The 24571-nt window shown below is 34.6% G+C and overlaps 2 protein-coding genes across 4 annotated transcripts in view; both read right to left on the bottom strand.

Annotated features, from left to right (window-relative positions):
- Positions 1-5276: 5276 nt before the first annotated feature.
- Positions 5277-24571, bottom strand: part of LOC149896861 (deubiquitinase DESI2) — a 29399-nt gene continuing 10104 nt past the window's right edge. For all 3 annotated transcript variants that reach the window (XM_090117121.1, XM_090117123.1, XM_090117122.1), the window contains 7 exons: positions 16150-16277; positions 12500-12652; positions 11949-12038; positions 11541-11592; positions 10417-10505; positions 9667-9749; positions 5277-8937 (listed from right to left, as the gene is read on the bottom strand). In XM_090117121.1, coding sequence (XP_089973247.1) covers positions 9671-9749; positions 10417-10505; positions 11541-11592; positions 11949-12038; positions 12500-12652; positions 16150-16277 — 591 coding nt within the window. In that variant the 3' untranslated portion in view covers positions 5277-8937; positions 9667-9670. The remainder of the gene's footprint in view (positions 8938-9666; positions 9750-10416; positions 10506-11540; positions 11593-11948; positions 12039-12499; positions 12653-16149; positions 16278-24571) is intronic.
- On the bottom strand, positions 15141-15876 carry LOC149896862 (uncharacterized). Its single transcript, XM_090117050.1, has one exon. It carries the CDS (start codon positions 15789-15791, stop codon positions 15141-15143), a length of 651 nt encoding a protein of 216 aa, XP_089973176.1. The 5' UTR covers positions 15792-15876.

Raw genomic sequence — 24571 nt, 5'->3', positions numbered from 1 at the left:
CAAAATCATTGCATAGTTTTAAAGATTTAAGCATACAAAGAGACATAAGGACAGAGAAAGCGACTTTGTTTTATACTATGTAGTGATTTACACCTGGCATTGATACAGGTATACTAAATCCAATAACATAATAATAATACTACATCCACAAATTAGGGCGCGTTCCCACCGTCACGACCGTGACGACAGATAATCGTGTAGTTTTAAGTGTCGTGGCTTATATGTTTAAATGGAGGTGTTCACATTTAGAACGACACAATTTACTGTCGTCTACGACAGTTTTTGCAGTGACGACACTTTGTCGTGACAGTGGGAACGGCAAGCACGACAGTCGTAAAACGATAAAAAATCGTGGACGGCAACTCTATGTAGACGAACACGTGTTTTCCCTTCCCTCTCGCACCCGCGCGCCCCTCGCGTCTGTACTCGGTTTGCTTTTCCCAACCCAAGCGAACGCAGAGGCGACTAGATTTGTAGCTTGCTGATGATGCGAGCGATCTCAGCGATCCAATGGGAACAGCTAGATACGACAGTCGCTAAACGATAAAAAATGTTGACGACAAACAATCGTTATATTGGGAACAGGTAGAGACTACAGTCGTCGAACGATAAATTAGTAGTTACGACATAGTGGGAACGCGCCCTTATATGACAATATTTAGGGCTGATTTTTCAATTTTAACCAAGGATTGAAAAATCAGCCCTTAAAAGAATAAATGTACAAACCGGTTTCTTCATTATTCTCGCTATCAGCTTTACCGTCATCTGCTTCCGCCGGTTCAGTCTTCACTTCAACCGCTTCCTCAGCATTGTCTTCAGTTTTTACACCATTTTCCTGAATATTAAAGGGAAATTAGTTTCAATGTTATTTAAAACTTTTTTGGGGAAAATCTTTGTAGCTATACTTAATATTATAAAGATGAAGAGTTTGTTTGTTTGTTTGAACGCGCCAATCTCAGGAACTACTGGTCCGAAAACTGTATAATGTATATTGTGTGTTTTACATTTACATGTATATCTGTGTATAATGACAGTTATACTTCATATAATTTTCACAATAAAAAATATATAAGTATTTTCATATATTCACCACAGTTATAGTTGTTTTTAATAACCTGATTATAAGGGGCTAAGACAACAATTCAACTTGTGTCATAAGCAAAATATCTGCATTCAAAGTCAAGTTTCAATTATTACTTTAATAGGTGTAGCAGCCAGTCTTGACGATGATGTTCTTCTAGTAGTTCTTGGGGCTGGTTTGCGAGGAGTGGGAGGCTCGTCAGCATCCTCTGTTGAAGTATATAGAATTGATGTGTCCGGAAGGTCTGGAATAATAACATACACCAATTTAATTAGAATTTACAAAAATAAAACTAAATTTAAACATGCATACACAACCTACAGACAGCTAAAATGGCATTGGACAGGACATATGTTTAGAGAAAGTAGAGAGAAATGGACTAAGTTAGTAACGGAATGGTATCAAAGAGATGGTAAAAGGAATAGAGGTAGACAAAGCAAAAGATGGGAAGATGAATTTAAGAAAATAGCCGGTCCTGTATGGACCCGCTTAGCAAAAGATAGAAATATATGGAAATCATTAGAGGAGGCCTTTGTCGACAGACAAGCTGTTTCTTATAAACATCCTGTTGCCGATATTATAAATAAAAATTAGAATACATAGAATTAACTTAGTTTTTAAGAAATTGGCATGTAATAATTTTAAGAAAGTAACAGCAATAAAGGCTATTTTATTTTATTTTATTAAACAAACAATTGATTTTCTAAACTAAAAGTACAAACATATTACAAGTAAACAAATTAAAAATTGATATAATATTATATTAGATCTAAAAATAAATCATTTCCTCAGTGTCATGTTTTATTATTTTAAATTGAAGATCATATCATCATAATACCCGCTACATTTTCAAATGGGTTACGTTTATAATTTTGACAGCTTTTGGGAAGCGTAACCACTTTCAAAACATGGAGGCGGCGTCATTTTACACGTGCTCAGATTGATTAATAGTATAATTAAAATCAAAACATTGCATTATTATTACGATTAATATAAAATTTAATGCTTACTTTTTCCTGATTTGGCTTCAAGCGCCTTTTCTAACCTTTCGACTAAAGCCGGCTTGTTGCCCTTAGTGTCTAATCCGAGGGCACCAAGCTCCGATCGTAGATCGAACACTTTCATTTTAGCGGGATCCATATTTAAAACAGTTCTTATCTATTTCACTTAAATTAGTCAATTTTACACAATTTACCGCAATAACACAACAAAAAAAGCATAACTCGCGAAATAAGCGACGCGACGTGCGAATAGAATAGCGCCAAGTTCAATACACAATATGGCGTTGATGGCGGCCACTGGCCACTTGGCCAGAGCCCACTCCCAGACGCCAGTCACGTAGTGAGGGGAAGTATTAGATTTTACCACAGACTATCAATCGTAACTTGTTCCTTAAAATAGTGATGTAATATAACGATTTTAAAAAAAGGTTTTGGTAAATTATAATTTTTAAAACGAAGCAAAAATAAAAATGTACCTACTAAAAACGTAAATTTTGTTTTGCATATAATATACTAATATTATAAATGCGAAAGTAACTCTGTCTGTCTGTCTGTTACTCAATCACGCCTAAACTACTGAACCAATTTTCATGAAATTTGGTATGTAGATATTTTGATACCCGAGAAAGGACATAGGCTACTTTTTTTCCCGGGATAATGACGCAATCCCGGAAATCCCACGGGAACGGGAACTATGCGGGTTTTTCTTTGACTGCGCGGGCGAAGCCGCGGGCGGCAACCTAGTATAATATAAAATAGATGGATATATGTATATCATATGACCTAATTCTTAGAAATTATAAATGATAGCAAAAAACTCTTTAGAGAGAAACTCTCTAAGAGATTAGATTACATAAGAGATTACAGCACATTACAATCAAAAATAGATAAAATTTTACCATGCACAGCGACAATAACATGACAATAATTTAAAAAAAATGTTCGTTTGCACTAGCTATTTATCCTATGGCTCGACCGATTTTGCTAATAATTTACGGAGAGCTCCAACTTCCAAGCGTAGTTAATGATTTAAAAGGGAATAATATACCTAAGGTATGTCTGGCGACAAATTTCTTTAGCGCTGACATAAGATAATAGGCGCTGACCGAGTAGAATAAAAATTAAGGTATCTGAGTCATAATTATATTACGGGAACGCGACAGAAATCATGCACAGTAATTCCCTCCGCATGACACTCCACGTTACGTGCCAACTATTGTACGAAGGGATGCTATTTTTATTAATTTAAAAATGGCCAGGCTTTGTTGTCTGGTCTGTATATATCTAAAAAATACTTTTCAGATGCATTTATTAAATTAAAATTCTATGATGATATAATAAGTCAAGAGGAAAAATAAAACTGCGTGTTGAAAACTGTTTACATACATTTTTATTCTTTTCAAAACTTCTATTGCCGATATATTTTTTAGTTTACATTAATTATGAAACCATTCAGTCGTTCATTGTTAGCACTTCAACCAGCAACTCTTATTATCACGTTAAACTCAATGTAGAATATCTACTAAAGTAAAACATAATAAAAAAAAAAACTTTTATCTACCGCTAAAACAAACGTCCATAAATTATTATACAATTCAAATTCATGCTTTTAGTTAAAAACCGCTTTCACAACATTACAAAGTAGTAAATGCAAACTAAATATCTATAATCAGATAACAAAACTAATTGTTAAAATACAATAATGAGCATGTCATACTTTATAAAATTGCATTTTATATGAAACTGTACCTAACTTAAAATTATTTGTCATGTTGAAAGGAACGACAATGAAGAAAAAATTTACCAGAATAAAACATTGTGGGTACTAGAAGATCATTTAGCGTTAGCAGTTTAGCGCCTTTTTACCAGCGACCATAGACAATAAAAAAAGTTTACAGCCCAATCTTTGGAATAGTTAATAACCGTTATATTTTGCTTGCATTTCATAAATGTTTTACGACGCAATTGTTTCATTTGCTTATTTACCCGCTTTAGTACCGTGGCCTAGTTGCTAGCAAATTAAGCTTAAAAATAATGTAATGATGTACTTAGTGACCAATGTAATCTAAGACATGTATGTATGATCTAAATTATTTTAATAGAATATAAAACTTTAATTCATATTTCATAATACCTATATGAAACAGTGGCACGTTATTGTTGGGATACGTTTCCTTTGAGAGAAACCAATTAAAGATCTATGATAAAGTATAATATACCAAAGAAATAGACGAATTATTTCTCACGGAAGTCATACACAAATTATACTATGCAAAAATCGATACGTTTTTCACTCGGATAACGTTTTACACATAAATATGTAGGTATATAAAAAAAATTGGAAACGTAAAAATATTTATTAGAAAACGATATCTCATAATAAACATTTATTAAGACATTCTTTCGCCAGAATAATTAGGTACTAGTTATTCTGGTTAATTAGCACTTAGTAGTTATAATTTTAAGGGCCGATTTTTCAATCGCGAGATAAACAGTCTAATAAGTACCCCTCGAATAGATTTATTCAATTATTTATCTAACTCATTACGGCTCGCCTATTTTTCAATCGTGATTTATTTGATGAATAACTATCTGACCAAATATTTCCATATTGGCAGCACTGCTCTCGGAGTGGCGAAACAAACATATTAAATTAGTCAGGTTAGAGCGGGATAGAGTCAAATCTTGCAATTTGTCAACAACCGTCATTATGACTCACGTCAGGAGTGCACTTGTCTTCTATGATTGTTGATTGTTGTTTTGATTCGAGTAAAGAGTTTGGTTAAATTTGTGTTTCAATTTATATATTTTACGATGGAAACGACATACTTAAAGGCAGCGTTCGGCTAATTTTCAATGGCATGGTCATCAGTACTATCAAAAACATCAATTTCAATATGATTTTAATTGATTATAATTATATAGAAAGAGGTTTAATTGTTAATAATTCTACGCTCTATGTTATGACATACGAAAATATCTCAAATTTGACGCGTCAGTTGTCAACTCAAACGCCTAACAGTCGAATAGCGCGCTATCTGGCCGTTGGAGCGGCAAATAGATTTATTCCTCAAATAACGTAGTTATTCGATAGATAAGTCCTATTCGTCTATTGAAAAATTGAATATTTTGTTAACTGAAGAATAAAGTCTATCTAGCTGTTTATCTGGGCATTGAAAAATCGGCCCTAAATAATCAAAACATCCTTATTCTGAACATTTTTGCACAAATCGCACTTTTAAATTTAATTTCCGTATAATCTTTTTTTTATGAGTCCCAAATAGACCTTATTCAATATAACTTGTAACGTGACCAAAACGAGATAACATTTTTAAACATACTTTTAGTCTTAGACCATACTAAATTACCAATGAGTTATATAATAATTAGACAATCGTTAAATATCGTTAACTAATAAATGAGGCTCATTCAATATTAAAACTATCCTCGTGAAAAACGTCATTTCACTGGCGCATTGTCAAGTAATCTAAGTTATTCTATATTTACACCTAATCTATAGAACATCAATACTTTCAGAAGAAAACATATCAAAATTATCCGGTTTATACTACCCGTTATGATGCAAGATGTACTAACCTCAATTGATTGACCGTGATATTATAATTTTTTCAGGTATTTTCCATATATTTAGTCCCAAAAGTACTAGCATAATATATTTATTCCATCTTAGTTAATACTCCGATTCATTGGACTTATCAAAATTTTTTGAAACAACTGCTTGATTATGGAGCTTGAATTTTAATTCTACAGCAAGTTTTTGTGTTTCCATTATAGTGTTTTGTAGTCATTATAGAAGCAATAATGACTCAGCGCGATACATTTATTAAATATTACATATATTTACTTGCAACTCTTCCATTCTTTTTGATGTCTTGTTTGAAACAACTTAATTTTTCTGTTTATTTTGTAAAAAGAAATCTACCATTCAAGTTACACAAGTAAAAGATAACCTCAATTCCATTTATTTACTGAAAATAAAAAAAAATGTTCTAAGTCTGTCCGTTTAAACCTACCGTTAGATATTAGATAACAATTTACTAGATTTAAAATTGTTTACTACATTACAAGATGGGATAATTTTCATTTAAATAGTATTCAACAACATGGCACTTTAATACGAAATCGAGAAACACTTAGAAGGTATAATTAATTTTCATAGATTCTTAATAATTAGATTTAATGAGTGGAATATAATAATTTTGTTCATTATTGTTGATTTCATGTTAAATATGAGGATTCAAATTTGGATGCCATTTTGGAAGATACGAGTTATTCGGTACATTATTATTATAATAGGTACTATAAATTTCAATGAATCGCAGGCGGACATTTAATATATTGACAAAATTATTATATTCTTACAATCTTGAATTACACACCTTATAATATTGGTTAAATTATTGTTGTTAAAAGTGAGCTATGCCAACGTTAAATCTATAAATTTCAACGGACGGACAACTACATCTACGTATATTATTCATTAATTACACAAAACTTGATAAAATACAGCAAAATTGTCAGGGTGTTATCATCCATTTGCATTTGACATAATGAAAGAGACTTTTTGACATTGAGACGAAGAGATTCTTCGAAACAATTTTTTTTGTGAAATTATGAACTAAACATTTGTAAAATATAGAAGAGACCAATATTTAAAAAGTAATAAAATTATCACATTATTAAAATTAATCTCGTAAAAATATCAAAGCCAAATTTATATTCTACGGTATCCGGCTCGAAGGACCAATATTTCTTTATACCAAATGTACCGACAACGAGTCATTTTCTTGATTACTCCGTATCGAGATTATTTAGATACGTGCCTTTCTTGTTTGTTTTCACATTTTAGACAATAAATTACAGATAATAAATATGTTAATATTGTAATTAGACGTCCCTTTCATTATGTGAACGAAAATGAACAAACTATTTCAATGTAGGAACTATAACTTGAGCAGCCGCAAACTAAATGAGAAACTTATCGCTATTGCTTCAAAATTTAGCCTTCAAGTCTTATGTTTAAGGCACAACTATTTATTTTTGATAATGAATAAAAATATTCGATGTGTACACGTGTAATGTGCGTAGCTAGTCTATAAATAATGCTCAAGCGCCTTAAATTATTTATGAATTAATAATTACATTTAATAAAATTAAGGGCTGATTTTTCAATCCTTGGCTAAAACTTATTCGTCGAATAACGTATTAAACTACCATTTCAAATATAATTGTCCGTATTTGACAGTTAGCAAGTGCAATTTTAATATTATCGTGTAATACTTAAGGGCCGGCGCCCACTGCCGGCACGGCATGGCATGGCAGGGCAGAGGTTTTTTATTACTAATGAAGTTATTTTGAATCTTATTTCAATCAGTTTAGAATTCAAGTTACTTTATTTCGATGCCACGATGCCGCGACGTGTTGCAGGATGCTGCAGCATGACGCGGCACGCCGCGGGATGCGGCGGCATGACGTGTCTTGCTGTTTCATTCCAAGGGATGCCGCGGCGCGCCATTGCATCCCGCGAGGCGTATGCGCCACTTTGGGGTCGAGTAATTATGATTACTAGCTAGTTGAAATAAGGTTGAAACTTATGCAGCATTAGCGCGGAGCAAAACTGATGGATACCAGAGTGGCTGGGCTTTTAGCAGAATGCTACGGCATGCCACTGAATGCCGCGGGATGCCATTGCACGCCGCGGGACGCTCTGCCGTGCCATGCCGTGCCGTGCCGGCAGTGGGCGCCGGCCCTTATTGGACGGGGTTTTACCAAGGATTGAAAAATCGACCCTAATTAGAATTAAAATTATAACAGTGCTGTCACTTCAAGGCACCATTTAGCTTACTATTGAGTTGCATTACACAGTATGAGACAGCTTAGAAGAATATTTAATTTAGGGAAATCAAATGTTGATGAAAAATGTTTTAATGACTGCCATAGTGGGTAAATTTTAATTATTGTCTGTTAAAAACAAATATTATCTTTTTATGTAATATGTCGGATTTGAAAAAAAAAGTTGTTTTTTTTTAATGTAAAAAATAACTAGTTTTAAAAGTGCTCATCTTCAGCAGCTGTTCAATCCGTTTATATCTATAATATATTTTAGGTGTCACAAATACCGCAAAGAAAATAAAAACTCATCAGAAAAAAAGAGCGCGTGAGCACACGTGTCAGAAGTGAAACTTCTTTGAAAATATTCAAAGATACCAAAATCGTCGCCTTATTCCATGACGTGACGGTATTGCCATTACGCGACCATGAAACTTTTACTCTCAACGCGCCTAAAGAAGTTTCACTTCAAAAACATGATTTATAAAATAAATTCATGATGATAATTTCCACATAATTAAAATATAAGACCATTTAAGCGGCGTTCAAACCAACTCCTTATATAAAACCTAATTCATAATCAGTTATCCTTATTATTATAATATTAATATAATATACATATACATAACTATATTGTCAATTCGATGCGTCAGTTTTGTACTTTAAAGTTTTAATTACAATTTAAATTTTACTTCATTCTCTACACATTATTTTACACTGCGAAATTAAATAAGACTTTAATTTCAAAATTGCTATACATAAAGTACATTATTAATAAGAATTAAGTCCAAGTCCATAAATTATGAATATTCCATAACATATGAATATCTTCACTTAAAAGTTTCTAAACTACCCGACAAAAAAAAGAAAGTAAATAAATACAAAACAACGCATCGATAACCAGTCGACAATGCGCCAAACTTATCATTAGCTAAACGTTAAACTTAATACTAATATAACGCACAACACTTTTGTCTGTTCGTCTGCATCAATGCAGCGCCTCCTCTGTGAAAGAAAAAAGTTTATTTCAGTATAAATAATACAATAAATTTTTGGTCTCGTTTTTACCTCAATCTATTATGTTGGTATGTAATATGTTTAATATAGCATATTTAAGTATTTAACTTTTGTAATTTAACAAATGTGGGTATTTGCATATTTCTTGTCGAATGCAAAAACAAGTATACAGCACCGGTATAAGCAATGGGTGTCAATCAAATTGTTGTTATTAACTGAAGTGTATAACATCAACAATATACGGTTGATGTTATAATAATAAGGTGCTAGTAAGTGCAGTTTTGTGTAACCGACACATGGTGTATATTATTATGCTATAGTGTTTTATAAACTTATTAAATTAAATTTCCATTGAAATAATTATAGGCATGACATTATAGATACTTTGTTGTGTAATAATTTATTGTTTAAAGTGTGATAAAGTGTACAACTGCACAGTGAGCAATTGCTGCAGCGCGGATGGCGTCAGCTATTCCTTAGCGTTTATACATTTGGTATAATGTGGTAAAGTATCGTACTGTCGTGTGGAAAATGTCGTCATAGTACAGTATGGTATAGAATTTTGTAGTGCGTTTCACTGTAGTGTAGTGTGATGTAGTATCGTGTAGTATGGCAAAGTGTCGTGTAGTGCGGTATAGTGTAGTGTAGTGTAGTATAGTGCAGTATAGTGCGGTGTCGTGTAGTGCGGTACGGTGTAGTGTATAGCGTCCCACTCACGGTGCTATTGCGGCGTGGCGGGCGAGGAGGAGCGCGAGTGCACGGCGAGCGAGTGCTGCAGCGCGGCCGGCGTCAGCCATTCCCTAGCGTTACATAAATATTTAAATACGCGTGTTTTTGTTTGATACTAGCTTTGCTCCGCGGTTTTACCGGCGGTGCTCCGCTCCTGTTGGTCTTAGCGTGATGATATATAGCCTACAGCCTTCCTCGATAAATATACTTAACGTATCTTTACGGCACATTAAACAGCGATGCGAGAAATTTGATAGCGTATATTCTATTATATTTACGGTGAGAGGGACACGTTTGGAAATAGCAACCTGTATAAAAAAGAGCAAGTATTTTATTTAAATTAAGCTCAATTGCCACATTAATAAAAGTCTGCAATTGAGGCGGAAAGCGAACGAGCGAAGCGAACCAATCACAAAAGCGAACGACCACCTTTATTATTCTGCTTTTAGAAATTACCATAGCCAATAATTTGATTTAAAAATGGTCACTAAAACAATTTTTCTATAAAGTATGAACATTTCAGATAAAATCTTGGAGATGCATGTTCAATGCAGTATTGTTTAAAAAGTGAGATCACAGACAAAAAATATTTTAGCAATACTATTCTTATCTAAATATTTTAAGAAACATCTTCAAGATCTACATAAACATATGAATAACCACGTTTCAAGTAAATAAAAATATCTTATCCCGATTCAAAGCAAAGATTTTACATTTAAATCTAGTCAAAGTACTTACTTTGGTAAACATCTCTGTAAAAATGGCACACACGAGCTGACGTACGCGAGACGATTGACCCACGCGGGTATGTCTTTGTCGCATAGCGCCTGGAAATAATAATATATCATTATTAATTGTATATATGTGTATCCTACCGACAATCCATATTAATACACTAATTATTTGTTAACAAACAAAAGCGCTTTCAAATCCTCAAAATTAAACCAATTTTGGAACCAAATGGCAGTCACCAGCTTTCAAATAGAAAAAAAAAAAGAATTATCAAAATCGGTTTACCCCATAGAAATCTAAATAACAAGACACTAGAAGTCGTAAGCGTGCGTGACCTTGTCGCCACTCAGGTGATTTGCACATCACCAGTGCATTCGTCACTGTTCAGTTACTCTGGAGACGTATGAGTGTATACATGGTGTGTTTCAGCAATTCCCATTGCGGAAATTCTTCCACAAGTTGTAATTATACTTATAAAGGAATAATATTTCATCGGAAAATATTTTTTTTTAGAAATAATGCCGTTTTTCCTTAAAATTATAGAATATTTACAAGTATTACGAGTGTCACCATAGTAATCGAAATAACAATGAATGACACAGTCGACCATTCTTATTATCACGTTTGTTCGTATTGGAGCAAAAAGTCTCATATACTTAGGGATGTTATTCTAAAATAAACCGTAAATTCGTGCGTTAGGATACATATTCAAAAGCTTAATTTAATAGATAAGTTAGTTTTCACTAAAATCAAGCTGTCCAATAAAAGGCATAGTTTACTTGTGTGTACTGTTTAGCTTTCGGTTTGAATGTGTTGATTTTGGCGACAGCGGTTTTCATACGAATTATGACATTACAGCACTTCTATGTGTCTTGTTATTTAGATTTCTATGGTTTACCCAATACCCAGTCGAACTGAGGTAACAAAGCCAAAAAAAAATTCAAATTGAGAACCGACTTGTTTTAAAGTCAGTTAAAAAGATACAAACAATAATTTCTTCAATCAGATTTTGAATCGTCAGTAGACATTATAGAAAAATATAAGTCGGGTGGAAGTAGATTTTTGAAATTTAAAATTCAAAAATCTTAAATTCGGAGACACTATCGAAATAAATTACAATAATTACTTACCAGACAAAAGGCGGATGTGAAATGATTACAATTATTGTTCATAAGGTGGTACCTGAAAGGAATAACAAAAATAAATTTCATTAGTTAAAATATATTTAGTGAAACGTATATTATTTCTTCTTTCTAGAAAATAAACTCAGTTATAGAATATGTGATATGCCTTTATATACATATTTTTCATTCTACCCACATTTTTTGTAAGCAGCATATATTTATATCTATTTTATAGCAAAATATGAAAAAAGAGCGCGTGTCATAAGTAAAAACTTCTTTGGCAAGATTCAAAACTAAAATCGTCGTCTTACTTCATGACGTGACGGCATTGCCATGACGCGACCTTAAAATTTTACTATCAACGCGTCTAAAGAAGTTTCAATTCAAAATTTGTAAATGTGTAGATATACTAACCTATCGCCCCGGAATTGCTTGCCCAGTTCGGTGACGAGCCGGCGCACCTCCTCTTCGCTGAAGTCCGTATATCCTATATGTACACTTTGTCTGTAAATCATAATGTTGTTTGTTCACTTAATGTTATTGCGTTATTCTTAGGGAAAACAAGTCCTAATTACAGTAGTGATTTTGTTATCATTTGTTTTTAAAACTTCCCTAAATAACCGATTTTCTGATTCGTTCGAATTTATTGTGTTTAACAATGTTCTTCTTCACGATCTAGTCGAACTGTGTACGAAATATTTTGAAAATTTCAAATTGGTTAAATGCTAGTAAATGGCAGTAGTCAATCCGACAGAATCAGACGGAATGTTAACTATGGCATTTTTATTAATAAAATAAGGATTTTAATCAACCTCACACTTGGTTTAGTTTTCTATATTATACAGAACACGCCGGTGAACGCATACGAGTGACCACCGTACGCCCACTCCGAGCCGTGCACTTGAACGCTATGCACTTACACTACATTCTAGAACGTTCTAGAACATCTCCCTCCCAATACTTACCTAAACCGAAACTGGTCGCCGAGCTCACGCTCGTCGCGTGGCGTTATCTCGAACACGCCGGTGAATGCGTACGGGTGACCACCGTACGCCCACTCTGAGCCGTGAACTTGCACGCCGCTGTGGAACACGCCCACGCCTGCGCCAGCCGTGTACCTATAGGAGACCATAGATAATAATCGAGTGGCTTGCACTATGCTATAGACTATAGAGTATAGACAAATTCAAGTTTCTTGTAGTTATAGCGTCACATCATACTCTTACTTACATACTCGATCTTTATTTTCTACTACGACACTGTGTAGACATAGCTTCAAAGTTCAAACTATACCATAAAGCTAACTTAAACTTTTGTGTTATGGTTAAAGTTTATGGTGTCACAGCCAGAGGCGGCTCGTGACAAAATTTTATGGGTGTTCACTTGAAATAAAACACTGAAAATACATGGTGTAAAGCAGTACAATTTATCAAAAAAATTACTTATAAGTAAAGAAAATGCATACGTAGGTAATACGTCTTTCTTTTTGGTGTGCAAAAATATCTATAACTTAAAGCGACAAGACCGATAGACGCCAATTGCAGTTCATTCAACAAATGGTACCGAGATTGTGAATGTTTTTTCATCTTGATTGAAAGATGAGCTAAGTCGGACACGCCCGTTTCAGTCCAAGCACTCTCACCTCCGCCGGCCGCGCCCGCTTTAAATAAAAGACACGGAAAACAAAATAGTTTGTTGCTTTCATCACAACCACACAACCACGGTGTTTTCACATATTGTTCAGATTTAAACACACGCGTATATGTTTTCGTTTTTGTCGTACATTTTTGCGTAAGATCAAGTTCAGGCCGTGGCGGTCCCTTAGCTTTACATTCAAGCCGAATTTGTAACGTTTTATCACACTTTTTAATGAACGCCACATTATAATTATTGTTCATTTTAACACTCACAAGTAATACTGATAACTACAGGCTATTTCAACACGTATTTTATAATTTTAATTAGAAAATTGCATGAATCGCGCGCGAGCATTGAAGTTGACTCGAGTGTTTGTTTATATTAATAGAAGTGGTAACTGGCAACGTCGCGCCGCGCCGCGCGCGCTATCGCTGTCCTGCCGGGCGGTAAAAACGAACCGGCAACGTTTGCGGGTGCGCCGCTCCGAATTTTGCTACTTTTCCATAGAAAATCTTTTGTTTCACGCGCAGGGCTTTGGCAAAACCCTCTCTTTCACTCCTATTGGATTTCGTATTAGGAAATGTACTAAATCTTTTTTCATTGGATCGCAATCGTGAGCGCACCGCTTCGCGCGTTACATTAATACAGTAGGTATTATACAGGTGTATGGGATGATGGAATGATGGATATATTCATTGGTATTAACAGTAGTTTTAAAGATTACGATTGATTTTAAATAGTAATAATTAATGTTAATAATTAAATTAAGGAGTATGATTTTATTATAATTATTTATGGGAGTTCACTGCACCAGCGCTCCTTAGGGCGAGCCGCCTCTGAGCCGGGCGATGGAGCGGGGATTTAGTCCATTGTCCGGTGGGATGAGGCGGCGTGAGACGTGTTCCGCTCACGCCGCTCCATGAGGGTAGAGCTGCAGGCTCTTAGCCTGTTTGGGCCCGGCGACGGGCTGCCGCTGATAGGGTCACGGATGAATTCTACACATACCCGTGGCCCTGTCGCTGATGCGGCTTGACGGAACACAGTGGGGTTTTGGTCGGTAGGAATCCGACATAACCCACGGCCTCTTCCCCGGAGGCCGTGGGTATCTATGCAAGATTTCCCCACTAAAAAAAAAAAAAAAAAAAAAAAAAAAAAGGGCGAGCCGCCTCTGGTCACAGCAGCATAGATAATCCCAATTATCATCTATGGATGCTTAAAAGTCAAGTTGGCAGTAAATCAAAATACTCTTCTATATGTAGATTTACCGTAATAAGCGTACCTAAGTAATAATATGTATGTGTAAAGAATACATACGCGATACCATACTGAACATAGATTTCTATCTTCAGGGAAGGCTTATAGATGGCTATTTGCAGAAATAAGATCGAAACGACTTATGTGTTTAAGCGTTCATGCTCGATTTCTTATAGCAGTAACTGAATGTGGTGGACCTTTTCTTTATATAATTTTAAACGGAAAACGTACAGGAAATGATAGATACTATATTATTTTTATCAATTCGCTAATGTTTCGTCTATGTACTGATATGTTAGCGACAAAATAAATTATAACAAAGTATGAAACTGAATTTCGGCTTGTAGCTCATTCATATCGATGCATGCAAAATTTTAAGGACGTCTAGAAACCTATTTTCGAATCGTATTTAGTAATTCGGTCTAAACTTGTATCTGTCACGGGTTGAATTCGATATATTATAGTATGAATTAGCTTCCTATCAAATTACCACCATCAAAAAATCCTACTAAAACAGCACAACTCTCGATAATAACTTCACCATATTGTAGAAGTATCCTCAAAATTTGTTTCCTCCATAATTTAATAATAATAATAATAATTCATTTATTTATTCAAGTAACCAGGACTCATTTTGTTAGTAACAATTATTATCTTAAAAATTATGTTAGTAAAAATAAAATTTATTATGACTGCTAGAGATGTACTCCACCGCTACAAAGCTATCAAGGAAGCAGACAGTTTGCAGCAGTGGTTCACATACCAGCAGTCGAGCCGACTCGCTATACAGCGCATGATTTCATTGGGGCTGTCCCGCACACGGCGCACCAGGGATGTGCATCTCTTTCGCATTGTAGCGTAAAAACAGTCTATATGAGCTTCTGCAAACATCCCTGATGCGCTGCAATAACGGGGCAGCCCCATTAACACCCGGAACGCATTATTATATTGAACACGGAGCGAGCTGTAAGAATGTTGAGTATGACTAGCCCATAGGCTGCACGTGTAAAAAGATGTACAATACGCACGAAATAGGGTTTTTTTAACTTCATTAGAACAACGTGCAAACCTACGAGCTATCATATTTGCCCTCACTGCCAGTGCCCGTCGTTCCCTTTCAATATCATCATCGTCTCTGAGTCTAGGGGTCAATATGTGTCCGAGATATTTGAATTTAAAGACCCTCCCCAATGGCACTCCGTTCAAACGTATTGGGGGTAAAAAATGCGTAACTCGGCGCCCAGACTCAAAGACCATGACTTCACTTTTCTTAGTATTGTAGACCAATCCATGAAGAGCAGCGTACTCTTCACAGATGGCCACTAATCTTCTAAGACCGCAGATTGAAGCACTCAGCAACGCCATATCATCTGCGTAACTTACATTGTTGATGCAAACTCCATCAATATGACAACCAATCCTTTCGTTGCTGAGTGATTCAATCAGCTCGTTGACATATTATACATTGAAAAGCGTGGGCGAACTTAACCCCCCCTGCCTCACGCCGCATTGCAGCCCAAACGGCTGAGATAAAGCCCCCGCCCATCGGACTTGATTGATCTGGCCTCTGTACCAACATTTAAATGTGTTAATAAGAGAGGACGGTACATTAGCTTTCTTTAACTTATCCCAAAGGATAAATTTGTAGGAAACAAATTAAGAACCTTCATACTTAAATGTATCATCTTTTTTCCAATACTATTTTCTAGAAGCGTCTACTCACCAATTGGTCCAATACATGTCGTACACGTTGAGCACGACCGGCGCCTGCCCGGGCTTCGGCGGCCGCGGCTCGTTCCGCCGCGGCAGCAGGGACATGCACGACGGGAACATCGTGCAAATGCCGCACGACTGCAATTATCATGCTCATTACTACTAGAATCTATAGTATAGATTATTCATTGGTTAGTGTGGTACTATGCGATCTGAGAATAGGAACGATTCAGCGCCATCTTGTGACGTCAGAAGTGTTAATTCAACCGAATTAACGATCAACTTTAAGCATTTTAAGAAAGAGTCAAGAAATTAATCGAATTTTTCAAATTATAATATTTTCTGACATACAGGCCATGGGCGTTGCTATTCTTAGTTAAATCGCATTATACTTTAACATTATGGAACTGAAGTGGTTCTGTAATCTTTGTTTGCTACATGTAAAGAGCTCTTGCAACTCCTGTGGACACATGACTTTCCAAATAGAAGTATTTCGGATGCAAATGATTCAAAAAGATAAAATGACACCTTGTGTGGCAGACACATTTCAATAAAAAATTTTTGTTTATTAATTTGATGATATCTGATCCCAAAATCAATTTTCCGAACTCCTTCCGAATCAATTTTTAGAAACGTGTCCGTGAATCAAAACTACCCACAAATCAAATCAAACGACAAAATTGCCCATTTATCATGAGATGTTACAGACCACTTCAGTTCCTAGTTCATATAATAAATTGAATATATTTTGCGTGTTAAAACTATATCAACTTTTAACAAGTAGCAGGTGACGGTGCTAACTATTCTAAGCAACATCAAGTTACGAATCTTAAATATTTAATTTACATGATGAATATCACATCAAAGTTTTGATTTAAAACTTTCGGCGACCTTTTCACAACATGTTCTGTTCTGGAATGATATTTAATTCGTGTTCTTATTGTTCTTATTTACTCGCAAAGCAGATATAGGTGTTCATGCATGAAGTAAGGTAAAATTAATACGCATGCATTACAATCTTAATATTGTATTACAACCAGGTACAATGTGGAGATACATATGTCATCCATCTATCTTAATATTATTCAGAAGAGTATTTATAATGCATAAATTAGAAAGATTCTGATTTTTTTTTTTCAATAAGAGAACGCGAACTTATTCAGCCCGGGTCAAAAAGGAGTTACGGATAGAATAAAATAGAAATATAGTTTGATTGAAACAAAATACGGGGATGTGGGATATATGTATAAGAAAATAATCAGATTTGCAAACGGCATAATCAGCTGTTATCGATTGTTCTACCGAAGATGACTAATGCGGGTGGATAACAAATAGCAATAAATAGAGTTTATTATTCTACAATACAAATGTTGATATGGTATAATGTCCACAATTATTATGAAATAATTGGACTAAACTGGAAGTTGGAAGTAAATTGGAAGTTATAACATACATGTGCAGGATGAACTACCATAATTTATAAATAGATATACTTCCAAGTACTGCAAAAATCACAGTCTGAGATTATTAAAGTTAATGTGTTCGCTGAAGGATAGACTGTTATGACTAAACAGTTATGCAAGTGACTGTTAATCTTTCTATAGTAAGTTATTTAAAAATTTAACCTAATTTAAATATTATATCACGGTTAGACGTGCATTAAGACTATACACTAAATTCTGGAGTAAGACTGATAACAAGATCATCCAATTTTTTTATACTTCTAAGGACACAGATGATCCTATACATAGTTCTACATCTTACGTGCAGAAATGCATTTTCTACTCCAAATAGCAATCTATTCACGCATGCAAAGTAATTAACATAAATGTATTCAGTCATTATGTTTAAAAGAATAATGAACATGACCTGAACGTCATCCTGAGTGGTTATCTGCTTAGCAATAATGACATGCTTCACAATGCAAGGATTTTAGTATATCTGTTTAACTTATGGATATTGAGTACTATGCTAAAGCCCTATAGGTATGCTAGTGCTGTGTTAGTCATAATTTCTCTTTCTCCAATTATTGGTAACTTATTGCGTGGGCAGAGTAACCTTTAAAAACGTATAACCTTCAATATCGATTTTTATTATAGAAGCGATGTAGTCAATATTGTAGTTTCATTAAACATATTCAGAAGCACATGTTAAAGTTTACACAAATAGTCAAGGATTTAGGACAAACGGATAAGACAATATTTGGTACGGACTACGGATTGACGGAGCGATCTCGCTCCGAACTGATGTTGTCCACATTTTTGTACAGATTTAATTTAACACTATACATATTATATTTTGTTTTGTTAAAACAGTTCCCACGACTGATGAAGACCTCTTTGTACACGGTTTTATTTTCATATAACTATTAAAATATCCCAACCAGCAAAGATGTCCTATAACAATAACTTACATCACTAAAAAGCTTTTTAAATGACGTATAACAGTGTCGCGGTGACAAGCTTGTTGTATAATAGCGTTTAATGAGATGATTTTGCTCTATAATCATACACAGCAATTTTGTCCCATAACAAGGTGATGTAAACGTTTATATCACTATTTTATACGGCGTTTATAGAGCAGCTCTTATCCAGATTTTGGTACAGCAATAACAGGACGATATTATCACATAACAGCGCTGGTGGTCTCTTTTTTACAGCAAATTAGTGCAATAAACGATTCTAGGGTAACCTTTATAGACCCATGCCTATAGAGGCGTAAAAAAATCTACAATAGGACAATTTAGTGTTGTAATGGTTTTCCTTATTACTATTATAGCACTGTGAATCTTCATGGTTGCTGAAACTCCATAATAGAGCAATTAGGTGATATATCCGAGTTTTATATCACTTCTTTGTAACCTAATTGAATTATATTAGTGTTTTTCTGCCCATTATAACGCAGTGGTTTAATAGCTGAGTGTTCAGAGTTATAGGACTGATTTACTGTATTAAAGAGTTAATAACTCTGTTATGTAACAAAAACGGCGTATTAATGTAGTAAAATGCGACACTTACGAGAGATATACGGCCTATAAGAGAGTTTCTTTCACTTTAAAACAACAAAAACCTGCCATATTGTCAGCACCGTCTCGTAAATAATTGAAGGGTTCTATTTAATAATCATGGATTGAATGAATTTAAAAAAATCGTAGCTTCAGTAACGATTGTCACCAGACAAATTCAAGGTGAGGCTTCGAATACGGACAATGATTCCGTAGAATCTGTTACATCCTATGAACAAAACCAAGTTAACAGCCATCATGTGGTTTGTGATAATTCAGAAGCAGACCATTCAGACACTAGTATTTTGCTTGACACTTCGGGATCGGAATCTAAAAATCGGAATTTACACTAAAAAATACAAAATAAAACATGTTATGGGTTTTCTATTTACATCAGGGAACCCTACTAATTTAATCCAGTATATGGCATGACAGTTCTCAAAACTACGTTCGTTTGCGGATGTATAACAGCCACGGAGATGCTATTTGGCATCCTATACAACAATTTGGTGTAAAATTAGTTTTTTAATTACTTCAAACTCAATAATTCGAGGGGGGCATGAAAAAAACAGCGTAATTATGCATATAATCTATCAGTAAAATTTCATTCACAAGTCAGTTTATGTATCTAACATAATTAACAGTGTTACAAAAATTAATACTCGACACCACGATGATGGTTCCTATAGACATTTACTCGTATTATCAATTGGTACACGATTTACCATTTTGTATTATAATTATAGCGTCGCAGTGACTTGTACATCGCAACTTCGTGCTACAAAAGATTTGCGGTTACTCTTAAAACATAACTTCGCGCTGTAACAGCATCGCGGTTCCTTTTATATCACTACTTCGCTCTATAACAGCATCGCGATTCTATAAGTGTACTCTTCTATAGGTCCAATTGGCATCTGAGTTGCTGCTACAGCAACACAATACCATCAAATGGCTTTATAAATGCGCCACTTTGGGGTTTATACAACGTTCTTATCACCCTTATAGAACTACCAGTTAGCACCTCTGAAACGTTCTTATCCCTTCTATACAGGGTGTCCCAAAAAGTAGTGATGAACGGAAGCTGGGAGGTAGAGGACCAAGAGGGCTATCCGAATCACCCCCATGTGTGTTATGCGATTTTTCGTATTTTCGGAGTTATTACATTTTTTTCAATTTTTCATCTATCGCCGAGTACGATGAGATTTTTATTTATGGTGACGTGAATTATTGCGCTAGATGCTTGATTTTTTTTGTGTGCTAAGCTGAAAGATAGGCCAATTCAGTATGGTAACATTTACTATCGTTAGATCTTCGAATGGAATAAAAAAAAGAATTAAATGCCAAGAAAGATAAAATTACCCAGTATGTTCATAACTTCAAGGGCCCATAAAAAAATAAAATCACATAAAAAAGGTTTTCCATTTGGCTTTTAAAAACTTGCTCTATCGATCAGGTAGCCACCATAAAAATTTCATTTTATTTAGGGATGTAACGATACATGATTTTGCCGATACGATACCGATACCGATATTTGTAGTAATGTATCGGCGATACCGATACCGATACCGATATCGATGGCTTGGTAGAAAAATAAATAGTGAATTATGCATAAAAAGTTACCAACATTTAACAGAGACTCAACTGTTAATCGTATTCTTTTAAATAAAAATGCCAAATCAAAAAACAACAAAACCATTTATTTTAGTATTATTATTTTACAAAGTCAGTTATTCTTTAAGTAATACACATACAATCAGTACCTAATAAAAGTTTACTATTGGTAGAGTTTTTTCAGAAAACAAAGTGCGCACGGGCGGCCTCCCGCATCGTTCATTGGGCGCGGTTTTTTGAATTGTTTGATATCGGTATCGGTTGTTTTATTATCGGCGATACCGATATATCGGCTTGCCGATTATATCGGCCGATATATCGGTATCGGTATCGGTATCGTTACATCCCTAATTTTATTATTCTGAAGGCTTCAATCGAAAAATTGAAATCTAAATGTGGTAAGTGCAAAATTTTTATTAACATGATGATCATTAAAACCAATAAATAGGTGTTTAATTACCAGAATTTTTTTAAATAGCCCCGCTGTTGCTCAGTGCAAGTGCGACATCACCGTAAAAAGTTGTCTTTTAAATGTCTGAATGCTTTTTTATCATTTTTAATGGTTTCTTCTGCTACTATGAATTTCCGGGTTATTTCGTCCAAATTGGGGCATTCTCTCAAGTAGCCGAGGTCTTTTTAGTATCCCCATTGAAAAAAAATCAATGGGGTTTATTCGAGGGACCGTGGAGGCCAGGCTTTAAAGCAGGCGTCACCGGCGCATGCGCAGGCTGCAACGACCAATCCATCTTTCAGGGTATTTTTGCCCTTTAGCCTGGCCTCCACGGTCTCCGGACATAAACCCTATTGAATTTTTTCCGTGGGGATACTACAAAGACGAGAGACTGCCACAATTTGGACGAAATAACCCGGAAATTCATAGTAGCAGAAGAAACCATTAAAAATGATAAAAGAGCATTCAGACATTAAAAAGACAACTTTTTACGGTGATGTCGCACTTGCATTGAGCAACAGCGGGGCTATTTAAAAAAAATTCATTTTTAAACACCTATTTATTGGTTTTAATAATCATCATGTTAATAAAAATTTTGCACTTACCACATTTAGATTTCAATTTTTCGATTGAAGCCTTCAGAATAATAAAATGAAATTTTTAGGGTAGCTACCTGATCGATAGAGCAAGTTTTTAAAAGCCAAATGGAAAACCTTTTTTATGTGATTTTATTTTTTTATGGGCCCTTGAAGTTATGAACATACTGGGTAATTTTATCTTTCATAGCATTTAATTCTTTTTTTTATTCCATTCGAAGATCTAACGATAGTAAATGTTACCATACTGAATTGGCCTATCTTTCAGCTTAGCACACAAAAAAAAACAAGCATCTAGCGCAATAATTCACGTCACCATAAATAAAAATCTCATCGTACTCGGCGATAGATGAAAAATTGAAAAAAATGTAATAACTCCGAAAATACGAAAAATCGCATAACACACATGGGGGTGATTCGGATAGCCCTCTAAGTCCTCTACCTCCCAGCTTCAGTATATCACTACTTTTTGGGACACCCTGTAGAGCAACGATTTGTTGGTTGGGATAAGACAAGCTTCGTAATTTTATTACTACATATTTAGTATTTTGATCACTTGTGCATTCTCATAATATTGCATACAGATAAATCTGTAAAAGTTGGTTACAATGTTATGCTTGCGTTTTATGTTTTTGTTATCTGCTCTGCGATTGCTTTGTAGCAACATGACCTCCTTTGTTTGCATTCTATCTGTTTTAAGGGTTTTCTTTGTATCTGTAGGTATTTAGCAACAGCTGTATAATTTATCGTTTTATACGTTCATCTCTTCAAATTAGATTATTGGGTATTCCCAGACGCAGTTATTACGCAGACGAAAACTTTATGATAGTCAAATCTATGGTGGGTTTTATATCAGCTATATTTTAAGCCAAAAGAATCGTAAGTTTGATCTGTCAGCTTAATTCATTTAAAAAAATCCGCTCCATTGATCAAATTATATAATACTTAATGAAATTCTATAGACATAGAATAGAAATATTTTTCTAACCTTTTCGAAGGACGCGAACTTTGTTACAGAATTAACAATTATAATGCGGCCATTATTTATACATTTCCAAGGGCATACAAGCTAGAACACAAAGCTGAATAATTTGCATAAATTGCTATAACAACGTTTCTTCTGTTGACACCATCTTTAAGATAAATAGGCAGTTAACATGAAGAAGTAAAAACATAAAGCTTTTTAAATGCCTATTTTCATTCTAATCAGTCAATTTTATTATTGTTGTAGGTCTAGCGGACAGATTAAATAGTGATAACTAGGCGTATTTGGCTATCTAATCTTATGGCATATAGACAAGGGTTTAATCTATTACCTAGATTAGATTGTGATGGTGATTATATAGAATAAGGGATTTTAATCGTATTCTATCAAATTTTCTTTAATTAGAAATGTATGCAATACATATTTTGGAAAGGTCATTCAATTCAATTTAAATATAATTGTGGTCGTTCACATCTTGCAAGTTGAATGACCTGCATTAAAACAATTAACCAAAATTGTCCTATCAATAAAATTGAATACGTATATGAAAATATTAGTTAGAAAGACTAATTTGGTTAAGAGTGAAGCGACGAGTAAAAATTAATTGCTGCTGACGTCTTTTTTTTCTGCATCCTGAAGCAGCTCTTGAAGCAAACAAAATTTTAATATTGTTGTTTCTTACTTGTTTTATTTCCTATTAATACTAATATTTTCATGCTCTTCGGTAGGAAAGGAATAAGGAATCAAGATTTTCATGATTTTTGAAAATTCGACATCTGAGTTGAAAAAGTAACAAAAGTTTGTATGGTCCGTGTTGTTTATGCAGTTGCTATTGAATATACTCAAATGTTGTTATGTTCACGAGCTCTTGAATATAAAATACTACATATTACATTTTCAGTATTTCAGTCATAAAAAACCGGCATTACAAAGTGACACACCATGATTAAAAGCTCAGCTATAACGCCAAGGCCCAAGGCAACCACTTGACAGTGAACGCTAGACGCGTTTCAATCCGTTATCGATAAGAGAATGACGGTGACCCAGCGATAACAATGGTTTTTAGGTTGAAAAGTTGAATGTTTTAAAGCTTTTTACCATAATCTTAATCTTCTTATATATAAAAATGAATCGCAAAATGTGTTGGTAAGCGCATAACTCGAGAACGGCTGAACCGATTTCGATAATTCTTTTTTTATTATATTCCTTGAAGTACGAGGATGGTTCTTATGTAGAGAAAACGTAATTATGTACCACGGGCGAAGCCGGGGCGGACCGCTAGTATGTATATATAAATCTAGTGTCACAATGTTTGTCCTCAATGGACTCCTAAACCACTTAACCGATTATAATAAAATTCGCACACCATGTGCAAGTTCGATCCAACTTGAGAGATAGGGTAGTTTAAACATGTAGGTACCACGGGCGAAGCCGGGGCGGACCGCTAGTATTTTATATAGCTTTTTACCATATAGAGGCAGGATATGCATATTAGTTTCATTTGTAAACACGTATTAACTTATTTGTCCCAGTACTATTATAATCATAATAATAATTGTAATCACAACGGTGTGTATCGGGATTTGAGAAATTTTAGAGATTTGTATTTCGATTTAGTTTAGTGCTAATTAAGCGAAAGTATCGAGTTACGAAAATATATTCTCGATGTTGTCGTTACGCTTAAAGAGCATAGGCATTTTCTAGGTAGACATGATTTACCACCATAGACCGCGTCACCACTTTCCATCAGGTGGGACTGTGGTCAAATGTCTACCTATCCTAATG

Source organism: Colias eurytheme, chromosome 27 (assembly GCF_061535395.1).
Source record: "Colias eurytheme isolate Ceu_HAF_F1 chromosome 27, ilColEury1 Martin Lab GWU primary, whole genome shotgun sequence".
Classification (NCBI taxonomy): domain Eukaryota; kingdom Metazoa; phylum Arthropoda; class Insecta; order Lepidoptera; family Pieridae; genus Colias; species Colias eurytheme.
Note: the sequence above shows the minus strand (reverse complement) of the source record. Positions and strands in the feature narration are given on the sequence as shown.